The following is an 18,554-nucleotide window of genomic DNA, read 5'->3' on the forward strand; positions in this document are numbered from 1 at the left end:
AAGTTTATAATAACAAAATTTTATAGCTCCTGCCCAGTAACATATATTACTTTAAAAAAATACCTTTCCCTTATCATGCATTATTCTTTTACATGTACAATTTTCCTGACGTATTGAAGTAATATTCCACGGTTTGCTATGACTTGGAGGTTTATGGCCCTTCTGTGGCAGATCAGACTAAACATAATTCATTCATAGCTACTTAGTGCTCAGGGAAATAAACCCCTGAACTTAAATAACTATGGTGTGACCTCTGTAAAATATTATTTATGGTTTTAAAACTACTATTATGTAGATATCAAGATGTGCCAAACATTATAAACCAAACATCAGCCGGCAAATGGGACAACTACTATTCCATTTATTTTTGCTTTCCTTTCTGGATATTTCTCTACAAATGCTATTTTTACTTAAATGGATTCTGGGGTAATTACCTGGCAGAGGAAAGCAGTGTGCATTTACATTTTATTATAGACTACTACGGTAAGGAAAACATTCTGCTCCATAAAGAAGCACCACAAAAATGTAAACATTCCATTAACTTACTGCAGCTTAATAGGAAAGACATTGATCCCCTTTGAGTATGAAGTAACTGTCCCTGCTATCAATGGACTAAGGTGACCCATCCGCTATTCATTTCTGCAAATCAGTTTATGGAGGAAGACCTGATTGCACATTTAAGTTATCCAAATGGGAACCCTAAGCGTAGCATGTTCATGCTGTTAAGAATATATGAGCATCCCCAGCACTCCTTACTTGAAATGTTCAAACGTTGAGGCTGTCATTCTCCACATCTCATTTGTTTCCTCACTTATTTCCTATGTATTCAACTGTATGGTAGGAAATAATACGTGCAGTGGTAGTAACGTAATGGAATCACTGGATTCCTAATAATCGTTCAACAAATATTTGAAGACCCACCATGTGCTGGTCACTCAACTTGGCACTGGCAATAGTAGAGATAAATGAGAAAAAAAGTCTCAGCCATCAAAGAGCTAACAGTCTGGATATAGAGATAGATAAGCAAATAAGCAATTTCTATGTAATACAGTAAGCGCTCTGAGAGAGGAATAAGCACAGAGGGAAGTCTAGGTTGGAGACAGGGAGGAGAGGAGGCAAGAGGGACTTGCAGAGGACTTCACAGAGGACGGAGGACCCAGTATAGTCTTGAGGATGAGTGGGGAGATTTGGGTGTCATGTGGACAAGCCAGACCAGCATGGGCAAAGACATGAGGGTTTGTTGGGTATAGACCTCTTCAAATCATTCAATATGGCTGGAATTTGGTGGGGCCTTGAAGAAAAGGGGATCAAGATTTAGAATGAGGCCAACTCTGGAGGCCTTGTAGGCCCTGCTAAGGAATTTAGACTTCCTCCTTTCGGCTGTGCATAGACAGGAGAGATTTTGAGCCAAGGGGAACGGGATGAGATTTATGTTTTGGCTAGCTCGTTGTGGCTGGGATGTGGAGAATAAACTGGAACCCAATTAGCAGGCTCCTCCAACTTCCAGATGAGAAATAACAAAGACCTGGGCCAGAGTGGCGACAAAGAGAGACCTGATTGAAAGTGCATTGGGGATATAGAAGCAACAGGATCTGATAACCATTTGGATGTAAAAGGAAACAGGGAATAGTCAAGGAAGCAGTTCAGATTTTTGGTTTGGGTGGGAGAGAAAGAGTCCTTTCCCACAACCAGGACTGGTTTTGGAAGAATGGGCTTGGCAAAGAGGCCAATGAGTTAGTGCTGACCATGGAATTTACACTACCTGTAAGCCATTTAGGTGTGTTCCATAGGCACTTGGAAATGTGAGTTTGGTGAGAAGGCAGGGTACCATTCATGTGTGTGATATTCGATATTGTTATTGAAGTTTTTTTTTTTAAATTTTTTTTTTTTCAACGTTTTTTATTTATTTTTGGGACAGAGAGAGACAGAGCATGAACGGGGGAGGGGCAGAGAGAGAGGGAGACACAGAATCGGAAACAGGCTCCAGGCTCCGAGCCATCAGCCCAGAGCCTGACGCGGGGCTCGAACTCACGGACCGCGAGATCGTGACCTGGCTGAAGTCGGACGCTTAACCGACTGCGCCACCCAGGCGCCCCTGTTATTGAAGTTTTTGAAAGTGAGTGTGCAAGCTAATTTGCCCCTCAAGTAAAATTTGAGAAACACCATAATTCAGTTATTTGCAAATTCTGTTAATGTAACGTAAGTCTTAACTCCTAAAGTCTTTTGGGAAAAGAGTAAAACGTATTGTACATTCTATCACTATGAATAGGAATGTTGCCTTTCCCATTTTGGATTCTTTGACACAAATGGGAAATGTCTTTTACCTATTAAAATCAGAGAAAGAATTAAGTCTCCCTTGGAAAATACTCAAGTGGTCCATTTAAATGACTATCACTGCCACATCCAGAAGTTATGCTTTTGAGAACACTACTCACTATTAGAGAGTTCTGGAGAAAAAAAAACACAACTGAGCAAAATAGCAAGGAATATGAGAAAGGAATATATTTCTTCCTCATCACTCCTGATGACTTTCTAAAAGCTCATGCATTTTGATGGGTAAGATTAATGAGACCACATAGTGTTAAGCACCTTGAATTTTTAGAACAAAGGCCTTTTAGAAGAACAAAGTATCATTATTAATGACATATCATTTACAGTTTTCATCAGTAATGTAAAGTTTCAGCCACTCTAATGGGAACTTGGTTACGAGCTCAATGTAGAGGGCAAGGCTATTAACAAAGGTTCTTGACAGTAATACCTTTCGCTTCTAAGGAAAAAGATAAATCACACTCAAACTGATCAGAAAGACAAGCTGAGGGGTTCAGAAGGAGGTGAGCCATTGCTTACTGAATTTCTTAAAGGCCTTGTCATCAATGAGCCCGCTGGCAAGCTCTGCCCTCTGGGATGGGCTCCTTTGGCTGCCAACCCCCCTCCCTATTTCCTGGACACTTTGCTAGTTCAGAAAAATGTCTCATGCTCTAAACCTCATCTTTCCCTTTTATCCTCCCTCTCTTATCTCTCTGCACCAGCAAAGAGTCTCTGCTGGGTTTCATCACCTCCAAGATTTTTTTCTGTCCTGGTGAGTTGCTCAGCCAAGCACATGCCATAAGGAATGCAACATGCTGCAGTGACTTAATCTACATGGTGGCAATCATAATGCCAGGTGGCAAGCCAGTGGGGAAGTGTTTTATTTCTTGAATACATGTTGTTAGTCTTGTCAGGGCAATGATGGGGGGTGGCTATATGCATAAAGTCAATGCTGCCGGCAATTTTTGCAAGTTCTTTACACAGAGTGCTGCTGTCATGTAAGTTCTCTTCAGGAACGTATTTCAGTGAGATTCGTTAAGGCCTTCTTAATGACACTTGAAAAATGACTGTTTGTGGCTCAGTCGGTTAAGCTCCAACTTCAGCTCAGGGTATGATCTTGCTGTTCTAGAGTTGGAGCCCTGCATCAGGCTCCGTGCTAACAGCTCAGATCCTGAAGCCTGTTTCGGATTCTGTGTCTCCCTCTCTCTCTGCCCCTCCCTCACTCACGCTCTGTCTCTGTCTCTGTCTCTCTCTGTCTCAAAAATAAGTAAATATTTAAAAATAACTCTGTTTTTGTAGGAGGGGAATTGAGAGAAATTCTTCTGGGGAAAAAAATTGAAGTAAAAAATGTTTAAAAATTTGTCATCTAAAATCAGCTATGTTTTAGCTACAGAGAAAAAAAAAAGCCTGATAAAAATAAAGAGGGAATTTACTATTATTATAGTCAGTGATGACTTATATCCAAGCACATATAAGATAAGGAATTGATTACCTTGCAGTTCTACCAATAACTCTCTTTGAGAACTTATTCAAGATTGTTGAGATCTTCAATGACAGGAAGAGACAACAGATTTAAAGAGAGGAAGAAAGTGTTGTGGTTATACGTTGTGAAGAGGTGTTGGTTACTAACAGAAGTCCCAGGCTATTATTCTGTCTCTGACTTTTAATGAACGCGTAGTCAGTAAATTGTTTAGCTGACTTGATTCTGGAGATACCTGGAGTCTGTCTTGTTATATTATTGTTTTGGGAGTTCCCACCTGCCATCTTTGTTTCTCTTTTGTTTGTGGTTTAATTTACAAGGCAGATCCAAGCACATTTCCAGTCCAGTTGTTGGGGCTCACTCTTTTCTGTCTCATTCCAGAAGACACAGCCCTAGCTAGGGGCATTTACTAGACAACATGAAAATTCAAGCCCAGCTGGAACCCTGAAATACCAAACAAAATGCTACAGCACACAGATCATCACAGGAGAATGTCTCACATTTTTGTTCTGGACATTTTTTGAGGCTTTGGAGTCCAAAATACCCACCCAATAAATAATTGCAATTTAGAATTTGGGTAAAATGCAGAAATGGAGAAGACTACTACAATCACATTCTTTAATAAAATTTCATATTATTTTTTAAATTGACCACATTTTACCAAATTTAAGTAACAGTTGAAGATCATCTAATTCGTATTACATGTTGATGTTCATATAAGTTCAAATTCTGTTTTAGGAAGTTAACACTGAAAGACTAAATTTACTCTGAGCCTTATTTTGAAAGATGATTTTCTTGCTGCAATAGAAACCTGCTAATAACACATGAACAAAGTGGTTGGTACTGTTTGTGCCTTTAAGATCATAGTTCAAAAGAATTAAGCAAATGTGATAACAAAGGTAAGACAAACATAACCTTTCTTCTCTTTCAAAAATCCAGAGAATAGGGCCTGGAACCACATTCATTGATTTAATCAGAACCCCTTAAGTTTTGTGGTCTCATTAAACAATTTAGAGCAATGGACTGAATATTGTTAAAATGATAGTAAAATACACGGTTGCTCTCAACCACATAGTAGTAAAGTAGTAAATTCTTTTACCCAACATAAAGAAAGCTAGGCTAGTAAGCTGCTTGATCAAACATTCATAATAAATAAAAATTATCTTATATACATATAATGATCATATTTTCATAGTCTAAAATCGCAATATGCAATCTGACAATAAAATTGTGTCACATTCTGGGACTGGGAAGCCAACACACTAGAATTGCTAAAATATTTTTTGGTTTATGTAAAATGGTGGGACAGAATATTAAATCACAACTGTTCCAGAAGGTCTGAGACAGAGGCCAGTGAACATGCATGCTGTCCATCCATTATTAATTTTCAAAGAACTAGAATAGAGTATAATAAAATTAATGTAAATAATTCAATACAATTTAATATTCTTTGGCTACTTAAAAAAATACATCAAAGTCTCATAATACCTTACAGGCATGAGCAAAAACAGTAGTAACTGGAAAGTAGCTATAATAGAGAGCAGGCACTGGATGATTTTGACAGAATACCAAATAATTGTTTACTTTCAGGGAATAAACTGATTAAGATGATATCACTAAGGAGTTTTTGTTTTGCCATAAAAAGAAGGTGTTTTGTTTTTTTTTAAATCTATAGCTTAGAATAACTTTCTATACATTAGGATAATTTTAGAGTAGTCAGACTTTAAAATTATCTTGAAGTTTCAAATAATTCTTAAGATTCTAGATAACATATAGGACTATATTCCTTAGCATTCCTTTAAACCATTACTACAAACAAACATGCTTCACTTGAGAACATAGATTAAAAAGTTTTTTCTTAGACTCCAGGGAAAATGTATGCATGAAGGAAAACTTTTTTTCTCTAAGCATAAAAAATAATTTAGATGAGGAAGAGGACCAAGTCAGGAGTCAGGAGACACAGGTATGACTTTAGGGAAATCATTTTCCCTCTAAGACCCCTTCCATCTATCTGATTCTAAGTTTAAAACATTCACTCCAAGCTGTACAAAGTGACCTGGCATTTTCAAGTTTCTACACAGTACTTGGCAAAGTGTTTGTTGTTGTTGTTTTTTCCACTTTAACCCTCCAATATTAAATAAATTGATACAAACCCTGTTTTGCAAATCTTTATGCCAGATTTCTAGAGATAGCAAGTTATTTTTCACTCATTCCACAACTTATGGAGTGTTTTCCATATTGAAGGCAGGATTGTAGACCAAACTTGCAACATTATGATTGTTACAGCCCCTGGGAACAAATGACTACCTGAAAAGCTGGGCTCACATGACTGCTTCAGGCCCAACCTCAGACACATGAGAAAACAGGGAAACAGCCAGTATTCTACTCGCTCCCTGGTTCAGGGCAGTGATTCCAGAATTTGAGGGAATACAGGAGGGATCTCCAGACAGGCTTGTTAAAATACAGCTTTAGGAGGTGCACTCCTGCGTGTGTCAGCATCTGGGGATAGTGCTTCCTAATCTGTCTACATTTTTCACAAATATATTCTTTCCCACCCCTCCACACCTCTGGAAGTTATGTGAGGGCTTTACTCTCTCCTCCAGACCCCCTCCCCGCAAGAAAACCACTGTGTTGTAGTGATAAAAGAGTCAGAGTCAGGAGCCAACGAGTAGCTACGTGACCTTGAATAAGTTATTTAACGTCTCTAGGTCTCAGTCTTCTCATCAGATAGAAGTTGAACAAGGAATCTCCACCGTCGCTTCCATGCTCAGATGCCGAAGACTTTAAGAACCTAACAGGTCAACTTGGGAAATCGTGAAGATGGGGAGATTTTGTTAAGATCGTCTCATTCTGCCATCCGAACACCCCAGCAAGTGGGTATAATTCCTCCCTCTGGTCCCCTCATCACAACAGGAGGAAAAGTGAGGAGAGGTTGGAATTGGGATTGGAATCGAGGGGGAGAAGCCTACGAAGCTTGCCAGAGTTTTGTTTGGCAAGTAGCCGGAATCATTCTTCGTCCTCCTCCTCGTCGTTCTGGTCCTGGTAGCGAATGTAGACCACCAGCATGACAAAGCCCATGAGGATGCACAGGGAGCCCACGACCAGGTAGGCGATGCCCAGGAAGGGATTCTTGCCGCCCATCCACGAGATGTTGCTGAAGACGAGGAGCTTGTGGCCGCCGAAGGCTCGCACCGGGTAGTTATAGGTGATGTTGACGAGGTAGGCGCCGCGCGGCAGCCCGGCCGAGTAGTTGCCCTGGCGGATGCGCGCGTACAGCTTGCGGAACGTGGGCAGCGCCGCCGTGCGCATCCACACCACGAAGTCCTGGTTGATGAAGCCAGTGTTGTTCGGGTCGGGGCTCAGCTCGTAGACCGGCCTGTGCCAGTTGGGCGGGGGCGCCGTGCCGTGGAAAGCCAGCGCCAGACTGCCGTTCACCAGCGGCGGGTTGCGGAACTTAACGTGGCAGTCGGTCCACCAGGCGATGCCGGTGCGATCGAGCGGCACCTCGACGTAGGGCTCGCCGGGCCGGCGCTGGTGCCACAGCGAGAAGGTGTCGTTGAAGAGGCTGTTGGCGATGGCGCCGCAGGGCGCGATGGGCAGGTCGGTGGCGCTGCGCTGGTAGGGGGCGCACTCGTTGGCCGGGTGGCGCAGCGCGCTGGGCAGCCCGCTCAGCTGCGAGTCGTCGCGGGACACTCCGTAGCGCCGGTTATTTTGGTAGAAATTGGTCAGCTCGTAGTAGAGGTACACGGGGCCCGGGAAGAGCTCGGGCAGCGAGAAGTACCAGGCGCACGAGCAGCGAAGCGGCGGTGCGCGGCCCTGGTCGGCCTGGGCGCACGCCGAACAGTTGCCGGTGCCGGGGTTGCCCGTGTAGTCGTACTCGAGCTCCTTGATGCCATTGGAGGAGTAGAAGAGGCCCAGGCCCAGGCCGATGAAAGCCAGGCCCGCGCAGAAGAAGAGCGGCAGCGCGATGCTGGCCGACAGCAGCGGCTGCCAGGCGGGGAGGCGCTGCTGCGTGAACGCGGTGTTGTCGGGCTGGTGGGCGCCCGGGGCCGTGGCGCTCCAGGTCATGGCGGCCGCGCCGGGACGGACGCGCGGACGGGCGGAGTGCCGCTAGGAGGTGGCCAGCGGGCGCGCCGCCCCAGCGCGCAGGGCGAGCCCGGGGGCCGCTCCCGGCCGAGGTTTCCGCCGGCTTCGGTGAGGGTGGGGGCCGGCCCCGCCTCCGGCCCCCGCACAGGTGAGTCTCGGTGTTCTTCGTGCGGTGACCCGACCCCTCAGTTCCGCCTGGGCCCAGGTGATCCCGGCCGGTTCCGCCCCTGCCGGTAATCGGCAGCCGCGCGCCCCGCCTCTTCGGAGGTGAGCCGTGCGGGCGTTGGTCTCCACACCTGGCGGGTCCTCGGCTCGGGTTTCCTCTCCATCTGGGTGGGTCCGGCCGCCAGCTCCTCCTCGCCGACGTGAGTGGCGGCCCCAGGCTGCCTCTCGGCGGCTCCTACCTGGCTCAGGTACCACCTTCGCTTCCGCCTTCCAAGTGACTAGGCCAGTTTTTCCCCCGAGATCATCGGAGCTGCAGCCTTCAGCACAAAGTCCACTGAGAGATTGCATCGTGGCTCCTTGAGACTTGAAGATTTCAGGTTATCAACCCTCTTTTATCTGAGAAGATGGTGTGTGTGTGTGTGTGTGTGTGTGTGTGTGTGTGACTCTAGACCCTCTTGTCTTTGTAGGTTAACGTATGGACCCCCTTTCAGTCAACTTTTAACCGCAAATTGGCACGCCGAGAGATTACACTACGGCAAAGCTGTTATTAATTCAATGCCTGCGTTCAAATCCTAGCATTTTTCTTTCTTTCTTTTTTTTTTTTTTTAAAGAAGAATGATATTTCGGCCAGGTGCACCAATCTGGCTGCAAAGCTAAGAAAAGTAGAAAGTTCTCTAAAAAAGTGACTCTTAAAAAAGAGAATCAGGGGCGCCTGGGTGGCGCAGTCGGTTAAGCGTCCGACTTCAGCCAGGTCACGATCTCGCGGTCCGTGAGTTCGAGCCCCGCGTCAGGCTCTGGGCTGATGGCTCAGAGCCTGGAGCCTGTTTCCGATTCTGTGTCTCCCTCTCTCTCTGCCCCTCCCCCGTTCATGCTATGTCTCTCTCTGTCCCAAAAATAAATAAAAAACGTTGAAAAAAAAAATTAAAAAAAAAAAAAAAAAAAAAGAGAATCAAAGACTACAAGAGGTTCCGAGTCTTTAAATATCTCTAGCTGCTGAAAAAAACACACAAGAATAAAAATGCATCAGACTACCTGTGATTTCCTTTTCTTTTCAGATTATTTGCCTGACTGGAGAAAGGTCTGGTCCCAGGTCCCCAAAGACCTTGCTGCTATCCACAGTCAAGGACTTTGGGAGTGTTTGGCCTAAGGAGGTGAACTACAAGGATTTATTGTAAACAGAACCCAAAATAGCTCTGGAACATTGCTTGGGATTGTGTCTTTTATGTCTAGTTTGATACAGTATACACAAGGGGGTATCTGGCCATTTCAGCTTTGTGCTAAATCCTCCCTAGGTATTGAGGGGTTTCTGCCTCTTCTCCGGCTCATAAAATGCAAACAACGTAAATATTTTCTATATTACACTTTTGCACCTAGAATAATATATTGCACTCCGGAGTTGTTCAAAGCCCATTGAAATTTGGAAAGTTAAAATTCTTGCTAAATTAAACAGGAATTTCTTAAAAGCATCTCCTAAGTCGTCAGTCCTGTGGTAAGTACTGTAAAAGACACGAGAGAATTAGACTAAAAAGGACCCTTGACCTCATGGCATTTGCAGTCTGATAGGGGATATATTACTTCAAAGTAAGAAAGAATCAAAATGGCCAATAGATGGCATATAGTCAAGTACCAAATTGTACTTTACAGGAATGATACTTAAGAAGATAATTAAGAAGTAATTATTATTTTTAAATTTTATTTTTTTAAGTTTGTTTATTTTGAGAGAGAGAGCATGCGAGCAGGGAGGGGCAGAGAGAGAGGGAGAGTTATTTTAATAATGAAAAATTCATTATCTTATTGAATGGGATGAATGCAGGTTGGAAGCCTTAGCTGTTGCAGGCTACTGAAGGAACCCTTGGTGACTTGAATTCCACATCCCTCATGTCTAATTGTACCCCAAGAGAGGAAATTCCAACATTGGCAACAAGTTCCTATAGTCCGACCTAGTCTCCACTATACCTTTTCTTCAATAAGATAAAAGGACAAATAGTTCTCTGTATCATTAGGGTTGAGTTCAATCTACATTTCTATCATCAAATCATCAGTCATCCAGACAGCACACAAAACTAGGAAAACTAGGAAAAAAGTCAGTCCTCAAAAAAACTTAATCTAGCAGATCTTAAGCCTAACAATTGTCATGCCACTACTCCCCTGAAAGTACGAGACCTCCTGTTGAGCTGAGAGCCTTTCCAGCTATACCCTCCCTGGATGGAAGGCAACAGCATATTCATTCTGCTAATTAAGGTAACACCAGAGTGTTGCAAAAGCCAAGAGGAGAGTATTTAAAGGCAGGGAATAGTCAACAGGGTGAAACACAGCTGAGGGTTCAAGTGTGATAGGAAATGAAAAGGAGCCATTGCATTCAACTTCTGTGAAACAATAAGGGTGTTGGGGTTGGAGGAGTCAGGCTCTATCAGGTGAGGAAAAGGGGAAGTGGAGACAGCCAAGGTAGAACAACTCTAGAAATGTGGGGAGCAGGGAAGGAGAAAGACAGGTAGTAGTCATTTAGAAGAGTATGTATCTCAAAGGAAAGGCTTCTTTATAGATGGCAGACAAATGTTTATTCTGGGGGGAAAAGAAAATAGCTCAGGCAAGGTTGCAGATGGGTGATACTGGATGGTACAAAGGCAGGAGCAGGCAGTGGGTCCAGAGAACAGGTGCAGAGTCACCTCACCTCTGAAATTGGAGGACATGGACCAAGGATGGATGCATAATGCAACTGGGCTTTGGGCTCAGTTCAAGAGAAGGAAGCTTTCATTTAATAATTTCTTCTAGGGAGTAAAATACAAGGTCATATCCAAAGAGAAGAGAGAGGAGAGGGAGAGGGGACTGCCTAGGAACATGTGAAGGTGTGTTGAATGGCTTTGTCTGGGGGAGTCCTGCCACCCAGGCTGAGAGAAAGCAAGTGATTGAACATGTCCAGTGGATGGGGGTTTTCAAGGCAGGTGAATTGGAAAGGTAAACGTTCAGGATAGGTGCTGTTCTTGCTGGAGAGGTGGCTAAAGTGAGATGTCTTATTAAGCCGAATGGCAGGGAAAATGAAACCAAACTGGTGGATCTAAAGGAAACAGACCAGAGACTGACAGTCCTAATGATGTTAATGAGCAGGTGGCATGAAAACTGGGAGAGAAAAAGTGCTGGTATAAGATGGGATGTTAAAGCTTTTGGAGGTGGAGTAGTGCTGAGATCCATGTGTGTGTCCTATTTCCTGCACCAGCTTGGAAGTTCCAGGAGGTCAAGGATTGATATACATCGTTGTGCCTCTCAGAATTCATTGTATAATAAGGGTTCTGACCTTGTGTCTTTCATTTGATTATATGTGTTGTCATGGTGCCTTAAAGGACACTTTGGATCATGTAAATTCTTCTCAATACCAATAAGGTGAAGAAGTGAGCTCATTCTAAACAATTCTTTATTGCATCTCTTTATTATGAAGAGAACTCAACGTGAAAGAAAAAGGCATTTGCAATCACAATACTCCCCAAATCACTCCATTTTCTATTTTATCCATAGAAATATTTAATTTCTAATTGGTTGAATATTATGAAAATACAATTTTTATCATTCTGCTTGTTATCTCCTTTTGGAATAAGAAATAAAAATAAACATTTTTCCATGTTTTTTTGTTGTCTTCCTACATTTTTAAATGGTCCCCAAATTCATGGGTCTACCACATTAAATACCACTCTTCTATTGTGGGGCATATAGATTATTTCCCAGTTTTTCAGTATTCCAAAGAATATGATAGTGGACATCTTTTTGCATATAGCCTTTTTTTTTTTTTTAAAGCTATTTCCTTAGGATAAATGTCTAAAAGTAGGAAAGGGGCTTAAAAGTGAAACTCTTTAAAGATACATACTGGTAGAATATCTGACACTGCCATAGTGATGTGAACTTTGCTACGTTCACCAAAATTTTGCCAAAAAAAACAGTTGTTAACCACAGAATATATTTAGTTTATGCTAATAGACTATTAGATACTAGGGGAAGCAGTATAGGATCGGGGAAAGAATGCTGCTTGACTCTAAGGAAGTCCAAGTTCTACTCTAGAGTTCTTCAGGAATAAATGACCTTGTCAGATTGCTTAACTACCCTGGTCTCCTGATTGCTTATCTGTATGACTATGTTTGCCAAAATGATAGTGAATATCTCATTCTTCTTCTTCTTTCTTCTTCTTCCCCTTCTCCTTCTCCTTTTTCTTCTTCTAAGTGGATTTCACTCCTACTGAGGAGCCCCACATGGGGCTTGAACTCAGGGCCCTGAGATCAAGACCTGAGCTGAGAACAAGAGTCAGAAGCTTAACCAAATGAGCCACCCAGGCACCACCCCCCCCATCTCTTTCAATGCAAACATTTCTGTTCTCAGTCATCTTGAGAAGTTTTCTTTATACTGACTCATTGAATAGTTACCATTTATTGAGTACTTGCTGTGGGCCACTCTATAAGTGCTTTATATACATTATCTCATCTAATCCACACCACAAACTTATGTGGGAAGTACTATTATTAAACTTATTGAGCTGATGCAGAACTAAGATTTAGGCTAAGGAAATGGAGGCTGACCAATTTCTCATGGAGGTCAATGGGAGATCAGGAAGTTAAAGACCAGCTTAATTCTTACATCCTGCAGTTTCAACCACTACACTGTAATGCCTGGGCATACTTCCTCCTAAAAGAACCCAAAACACTTCAACCTTGAACCAGTTTTTAGTATTGCACATCTTATACCCCAAAGATAAAAGAATTCCATGCCACTCATAGAGAATCCCGGAACATATGAGTTGGCTTATTTTTGTTTAACAAAAGCTATTATTTTGAAGCCAACTTTTGTTTAGCATGCCTATTTCTCTTGCTAAAGTAAAAGTAACTTCACTGGTCTGGCTATACTCAATTTTTGCATTTATTTCATTTAATTCATGACTATATATCTTACTGTAATAGAGCCAGGGTTTTTAATTGGCATTCCCTTACGTAAGTTTATACTATTCAGGATTGTTGCCTATTACTCTGCCCATGGGGCAACTTTTATTTAAAAGGAATCAAATTAAATTGCTTCATAAAATTACAGCATGTGTTCAGAAAAGTTTTAAAAAATTCACTGTGCCTGGACTTCATTCTTCATTAGAAACTATATTCAACAGACTTCCTGTTTCAAAAATTATGAGTTGGTACCCCCTAGTGGAAGATACAAAGCAACTTCAGTTAACTACTACTCAAAGTTCTGCAGGTACGAAAGACAGGAATTCACTGTGCTCCTTGCTGCAGTGTGTGGGTCCTCTTGTCACTAATTTATTGAGAAATGGTAGAGAAGAGCTGCAGGGGGCAGTGTAAAAGAAAAATGAGGTAGGTCTTAAGTGGCATTGACTTCAGGTATGGGATGGCCATGTTAAAAGATGGTGGATAAACCAGCCAGGATGGGATTGGACTTGAACCATATGGTTGGAGTTTGGTTGAAGGGGGTGTGCTTGGTGAGTTGATAGGAGAAAGGCCCAAAATGTGAGGAGGACAAGTTGGGTGAGAGAACTGAGACCGAGGGGAAAGAAGAGCTCTGGAACTGGAAAAGTTAAATCACAGTGGAATTGAACTATCCAGTATGAAAGATGGGAGGGGGTTTATCCCAGGGTGAGGGTTAGGGGAGGGAGGAGACACCAAAGCTGAGCAGTGTTTTTGGAACCAGCAAATCTGTTGAGGGTGGAGGCCACCCACTCTCCTCTGCCATCCCTCTGTCCCTGGGAAGATGGAACTCACTGGTTTGGGGATGGCCTCACTGAAGACTATAGTATACGTACTGGCTTTCCCTTTCACAGTGACAATATCTATTTGAAACTTTAGGAAGTTTCACTTGTGTATCAGAAATACATAGCTAAGCATTTAAAATTTTTCAAGAAGTTATCATATTGTGAAATTAAATAAAATAGATGTCTGGGTCATGAGAGGGCAAAGCCGTATGTTCTAACATTCATAAGCTGGGGAGGGAGGGCTGACATCTTAGGAAAACGGGAGGTCCCTAAGAAAGATGTGCTTAGATGCTCTTCCCTGTTGGATAACATCAATAAACTGGATGAACATACTTTGAATTCCATTATCTAGGTCACTGATTCAAATGTTTAAATACCTTGGCCAAACACCCTAGGAACCTGTACCTGTCATGTGTGCTGATCAACATTGACTTGTTAACATTCAATCTGTAGATTGTATATCCATGGAAGGCTGTGGGGGCCCCTGGCCTTTCTCTCTGAATAGTATATCTGCACTTGATCTTAGCCAAAAGGCCGAGAAGCGATCTGAATAGTATATCTGAATTTGTGGTGGTTGTGTTTAAAATTGTAGTTTTCTTTCTGTAGGAAAAGTACCATGATGATGGCTGCATTGTGTCAAATTCTAAACCAAAGTTTAGGAATCTTAAAGGGACCAGGACCCTAGATGATACCTTATCCAGTGGTTTCCAAACTGGCCAAGTAGCAAAATAATTGGGGCTGGTAAGGGGCAGTGTTTAAAAATACACATTCCATCTGCCCTTTTCACTAAATCACAATCCCCAGGGGCTGGTGCCAAGGAAGCTTACTCAGAGCAATCTGATGGTAACCCATCTTTGGGAGCCACTAATCTACCCCAGCCTCATAATCCTTTTGGGGAATTCTCTTTGATCTTTGTAAGGATTTCTGTGATGCAAGGAACAGAAACCCAAGCCAACTTTAGTAAAGGGGTGGCTATTGGTCAGAGATGAGGAATCTCGCACAAGGAAGGAACTGAAGGAAATAGATCTGGCTCTCGCAGGAATAGAAAGTCATCAGGCAGCTTCCCCTCTCTCTGCATTGTTTGTCCCTGCTTCTCTCTGTACCTCAGCAGGCCACCTTCATTAGCAGCACTTAGTTTTAGTCCTCCAAGTCTTGGGCCTTGCATGGCTTTGGGTTGTCCCAGCTCTGACTTGGGTACCAGTGCTGGATCACGTCACAGCTCCTCCTGACTCCAGCAGACATATTCTTTAGTTCAAGAGAGACTCCAGGTTGGGTCAGGGGTCCAGCCCTGGTTCAATCTATTGTGGCAGGGGTGGAGAAAGGTCTCATGACATACACATGACTGCCTACATTAAACTCCTCAGTAAAGGTTGAAGGGACTCTTCCAAAGGAGGGGAAGTACAGTCTGGGTAAGAATTCAAATGGTGTCTACCATAACTTTGTAACTTCCTAGCTAGGAAATCATTTGGGCTCTGCTTGAACACTTCTTGTGACAGGAAACTCACCATTTTGTGAGGTCCATTCCTTTTCCAGTTCCAAGCACTCAACAGCTTCTTTAGTAATAACCATCATATATTCTAAGTTCATTCTCTGGAATGATGCAGAATAAACTTACTCCTTGCTCGTTAAGAACTCTGAAGATGGCTTTCGTGTTCATCGCAAGATTTTTATTTCCACACCATGCATACTTAGTTCCTTGACCTGATCCTTGCTGGATCTAGCCTTTCATCATTCTGGTCTCCTTCTTTTGCACATGGCTTGAGTTGGTAGATGTTTTTATTAAAGTATTTGCTTACTTAAAAATCGTGATTTTTTTTAAAGGATTGAGAGTGGCTTTAAAATATGCAATAGAACAACATAAAAAATATCCTTCAAAGCAAAAGAATGAAGGCAAAGGGGATACATTTCATAAAATAAGCAGAAGCTGAGAGAGAAATTGGTTCAAGAAGCACCTTCCATATGGTCTGCACAATTTCTTCTTCAGCTTTCTAGTGGCCAGTCCAAAGAGAGAATGATGGATCACTGCATTCATGAGAGAAAAACAAAGCATCAGCCCAGAAGAATTTAAACGATTTCTGGTGCAAAGAACAGGAAATATTTTCTCCTTGGGGTTCTCCCAGAGAAGATGTAAAACCAGGTAAACAATATTTTTAACAATATCCTTGCAGTAAATATTGTAGCCATTTCCTAGGACTTTCTTACAAGGTCTGCCAAAGTGAGGTATAATGGTGTTTGGTCAAAGCACAGTTCAGTGAAGGCATTCTAGGGAGGCTATGTGATCCAGTCTGGGTGTGCCACTCTGTGGTTCTTTGCCCCAGTATCTGTGGATTGGTGTTAGAAAATCTAGAAATGGTTTTCAAGCTGTGCTCTGAGGGCCTGATCAGTGGTAGGATTTCAAGTTTCCCATTCCTTCCCTGCATCCCATTCTCTGACCCTGGAATTCCAGAAAGACACGGTTGAACAAGGATTCTATGGTTAAAAAAGAGATTTGAAAACTGCTGACATAAAAGAATGGGTACACTGCTATCCTTCAGGTAATCTACCATAGATAATGCTCATTTCCCAAAGTTTTCAATAGTCAAGGAGCAGCAGTGAGTTTCAAGATTAACCATCCTCATAAGTTCCGAAAGCACAGGACTTCTAATGTTGCCAGTTAAACTCAGAGCCATATGTTGTAATAATCAAGCGAGCTAGGGAGGGTTGACAACTTTTTATTAAATCTGAGGTGTTTGACAATGACATATGGTGGACAGAAGGCCACCGCACCTCCACTTTGAGGTGGGCTAGGAAAAGACTGTCTGTAAGTGCTCAGATTCTCCTTAAGAAATAGTTTGGTGTTTGCTCTAACAAGATAATACAGTACAGCCTCAATGGTTTTAGCCTGAAAAAAATTTAAATCTCTGATAACCAAACATCTATCTTATCCAAAAGCAAATCTCAGTAAATCACTCATTGAACATCTAGCTTTTTATATCACTCATTGAACATCTAGCTTTTTATACCGAGAAGCATATACATAAGTTTAAAAATGTAATATATATAAAACCGGAAAGTTGATGATTTTGGATTCAGAGCAACTAGCTTTTCTTTGTGATAATAATAGATAGGATCCGCTCTGTATCAGTGCCATTCTGGTTCATGATACTAAAGAAAACCTGGCATTGATGTGCCAGAGAAAGCCCATCTCTCTATTCCTGGTAATTGGAATACATGCTGTTTATGATCCATCAATGGACTGTTATTCCTGACCTTGAAACACAGTTGCATGAAGTGCAGGTTCCTTATCAGTCCTGTGGCTGAGGGTGGGAACGGGCCTCGCGAATCAGTACTGAGCATGAGAATCTTGGCTTATCACTGATTTCAGTCCTCAGAATCAAAGATTATGGAAAGATCAATAAATGCTGCAGACACTCTTCAATTTTTATCAGATTATACCACAATGTTGACAAAGAGTTTAATAATGATCAGTGGTAGAATAGGTGTGCCTACAACTCACATTGTGTAGAACATTAGCCCAAAAAACCCAGAGCTTATTCAAGCAGGAAAGTGACATGCATTTTAGATAGATCACCTAGTAAATTAGGAGAAGAGAAAATGATTGCCCTTAGGAAAAATGTGATAGACTAACCTCTGGTCCAGTCAATAAAGAAAAAATTTCTATTAAATGCCAACATGGGCTCTTCCCCATCTATTCACAAAACCATGTCATAACTCAATTTTTTTAAAGTTCTGTGGGAATAATGTGTATGTATGAGGATCCCTGTGTTTTATGGCTGCAGATGATCAGAGTGGAAGTGGGAAGTTGCAAAATTAATCAAATGTAAAGTAATCTTTATTAATCTCCCAGAAGGCAACAAGAATCTGTTGGGGCAAAATCCAAAATGCCTGGTTGACCACAGCTACATGGACGGATAGAACTCTACCTTCTTAGAGGGCCTGCCAGCTGGTGCCAGAAGTGGATGCATCTGGCTATCTGCAGGACCTTTTGACCTCATTTTAAATGACTACGACAGGGACAGCACCCCAGAGCCAAAAGCCTGGTGGGTTGTGGAGCAAGGATGACAGCAACAAAGCTTGTTGACAGGCTTGTGAAGGACTGGTCCCAAGTCTTCCTTCCAAAAGCAGGGGAAAGACCGCCCATTGTGCCCTCCCTGTAGGTTCACACAGCCCACCTCAGGTCATCTTTACATCCAGTTTGGGACATGATGCCTCATCCCAACGTTGATATGGCAGCACTCCCTCTGTCTACCTTGTACAAACACATGTCACTTGCCAAGAAACACAAATCACTTGGTTCTCAAAATAGCTGAAGATAAAAATCTCTTTTTAGCAAGTAAATTAGCTAGTATCAAAGCTCTCTCTTAGAAGGGATCTATGGCACATGAATCTTCTCCAAGAGTTTAATTTAGCTCCATTTTTTTTTGCAATTTTTATTTTATTGGCATCATTTTAAAATTTAATTTAATTTTTTTCAGGAATAGAATTTAGTGATTCATCACTTACATATAACACCCAGTGCTCATCCCAACAGTGTCCTCCTTAATGCCCCTCACCCCTTTAGCCCTTCCCCCCACCCAACACCCTGCCAGCAACCCTCAGTTTATTCTCTGTACTTAAGAGTCTCTTATGGTTTGTCTCCCTCTCTGTTTTTATATTGTTTTTGCTTCTCTTCCATTATATTAATCTGTTTTGTATCTTAAATTCCACATGAGTGAAATCATATGATATTTGTCTTTCTCTGACCGACTTATTTCACTTAGCATAATAGACCCTAGTTCCATC

The 18,554-nt window shown here is 42.3% G+C and overlaps 1 protein-coding gene across 1 annotated transcript; it reads right to left on the minus strand.

The window, feature by feature from the left end:
• Nucleotides 1-4,391: 4,391 nt before the first annotated feature.
• Nucleotides 4,392-8,078, minus strand: TMEM30B (transmembrane protein 30B). Its single transcript, XM_058739247.1, has one exon. It carries the CDS (start codon nucleotides 7,853-7,855, stop codon nucleotides 6,794-6,796), a length of 1,062 nt encoding a protein of 353 aa, XP_058595230.1. The 5' UTR covers nucleotides 7,856-8,078; the 3' UTR covers nucleotides 4,392-6,793.
• Between the last annotated feature and the right edge of the window lie 10,476 nt (nucleotides 8,079-18,554).

The sequence above is a fragment of the Neofelis nebulosa genome, chromosome 7, assembly GCF_028018385.1.
Source record: "Neofelis nebulosa isolate mNeoNeb1 chromosome 7, mNeoNeb1.pri, whole genome shotgun sequence".
NCBI lineage: Eukaryota > Metazoa > Chordata > Mammalia > Carnivora > Felidae > Neofelis > Neofelis nebulosa.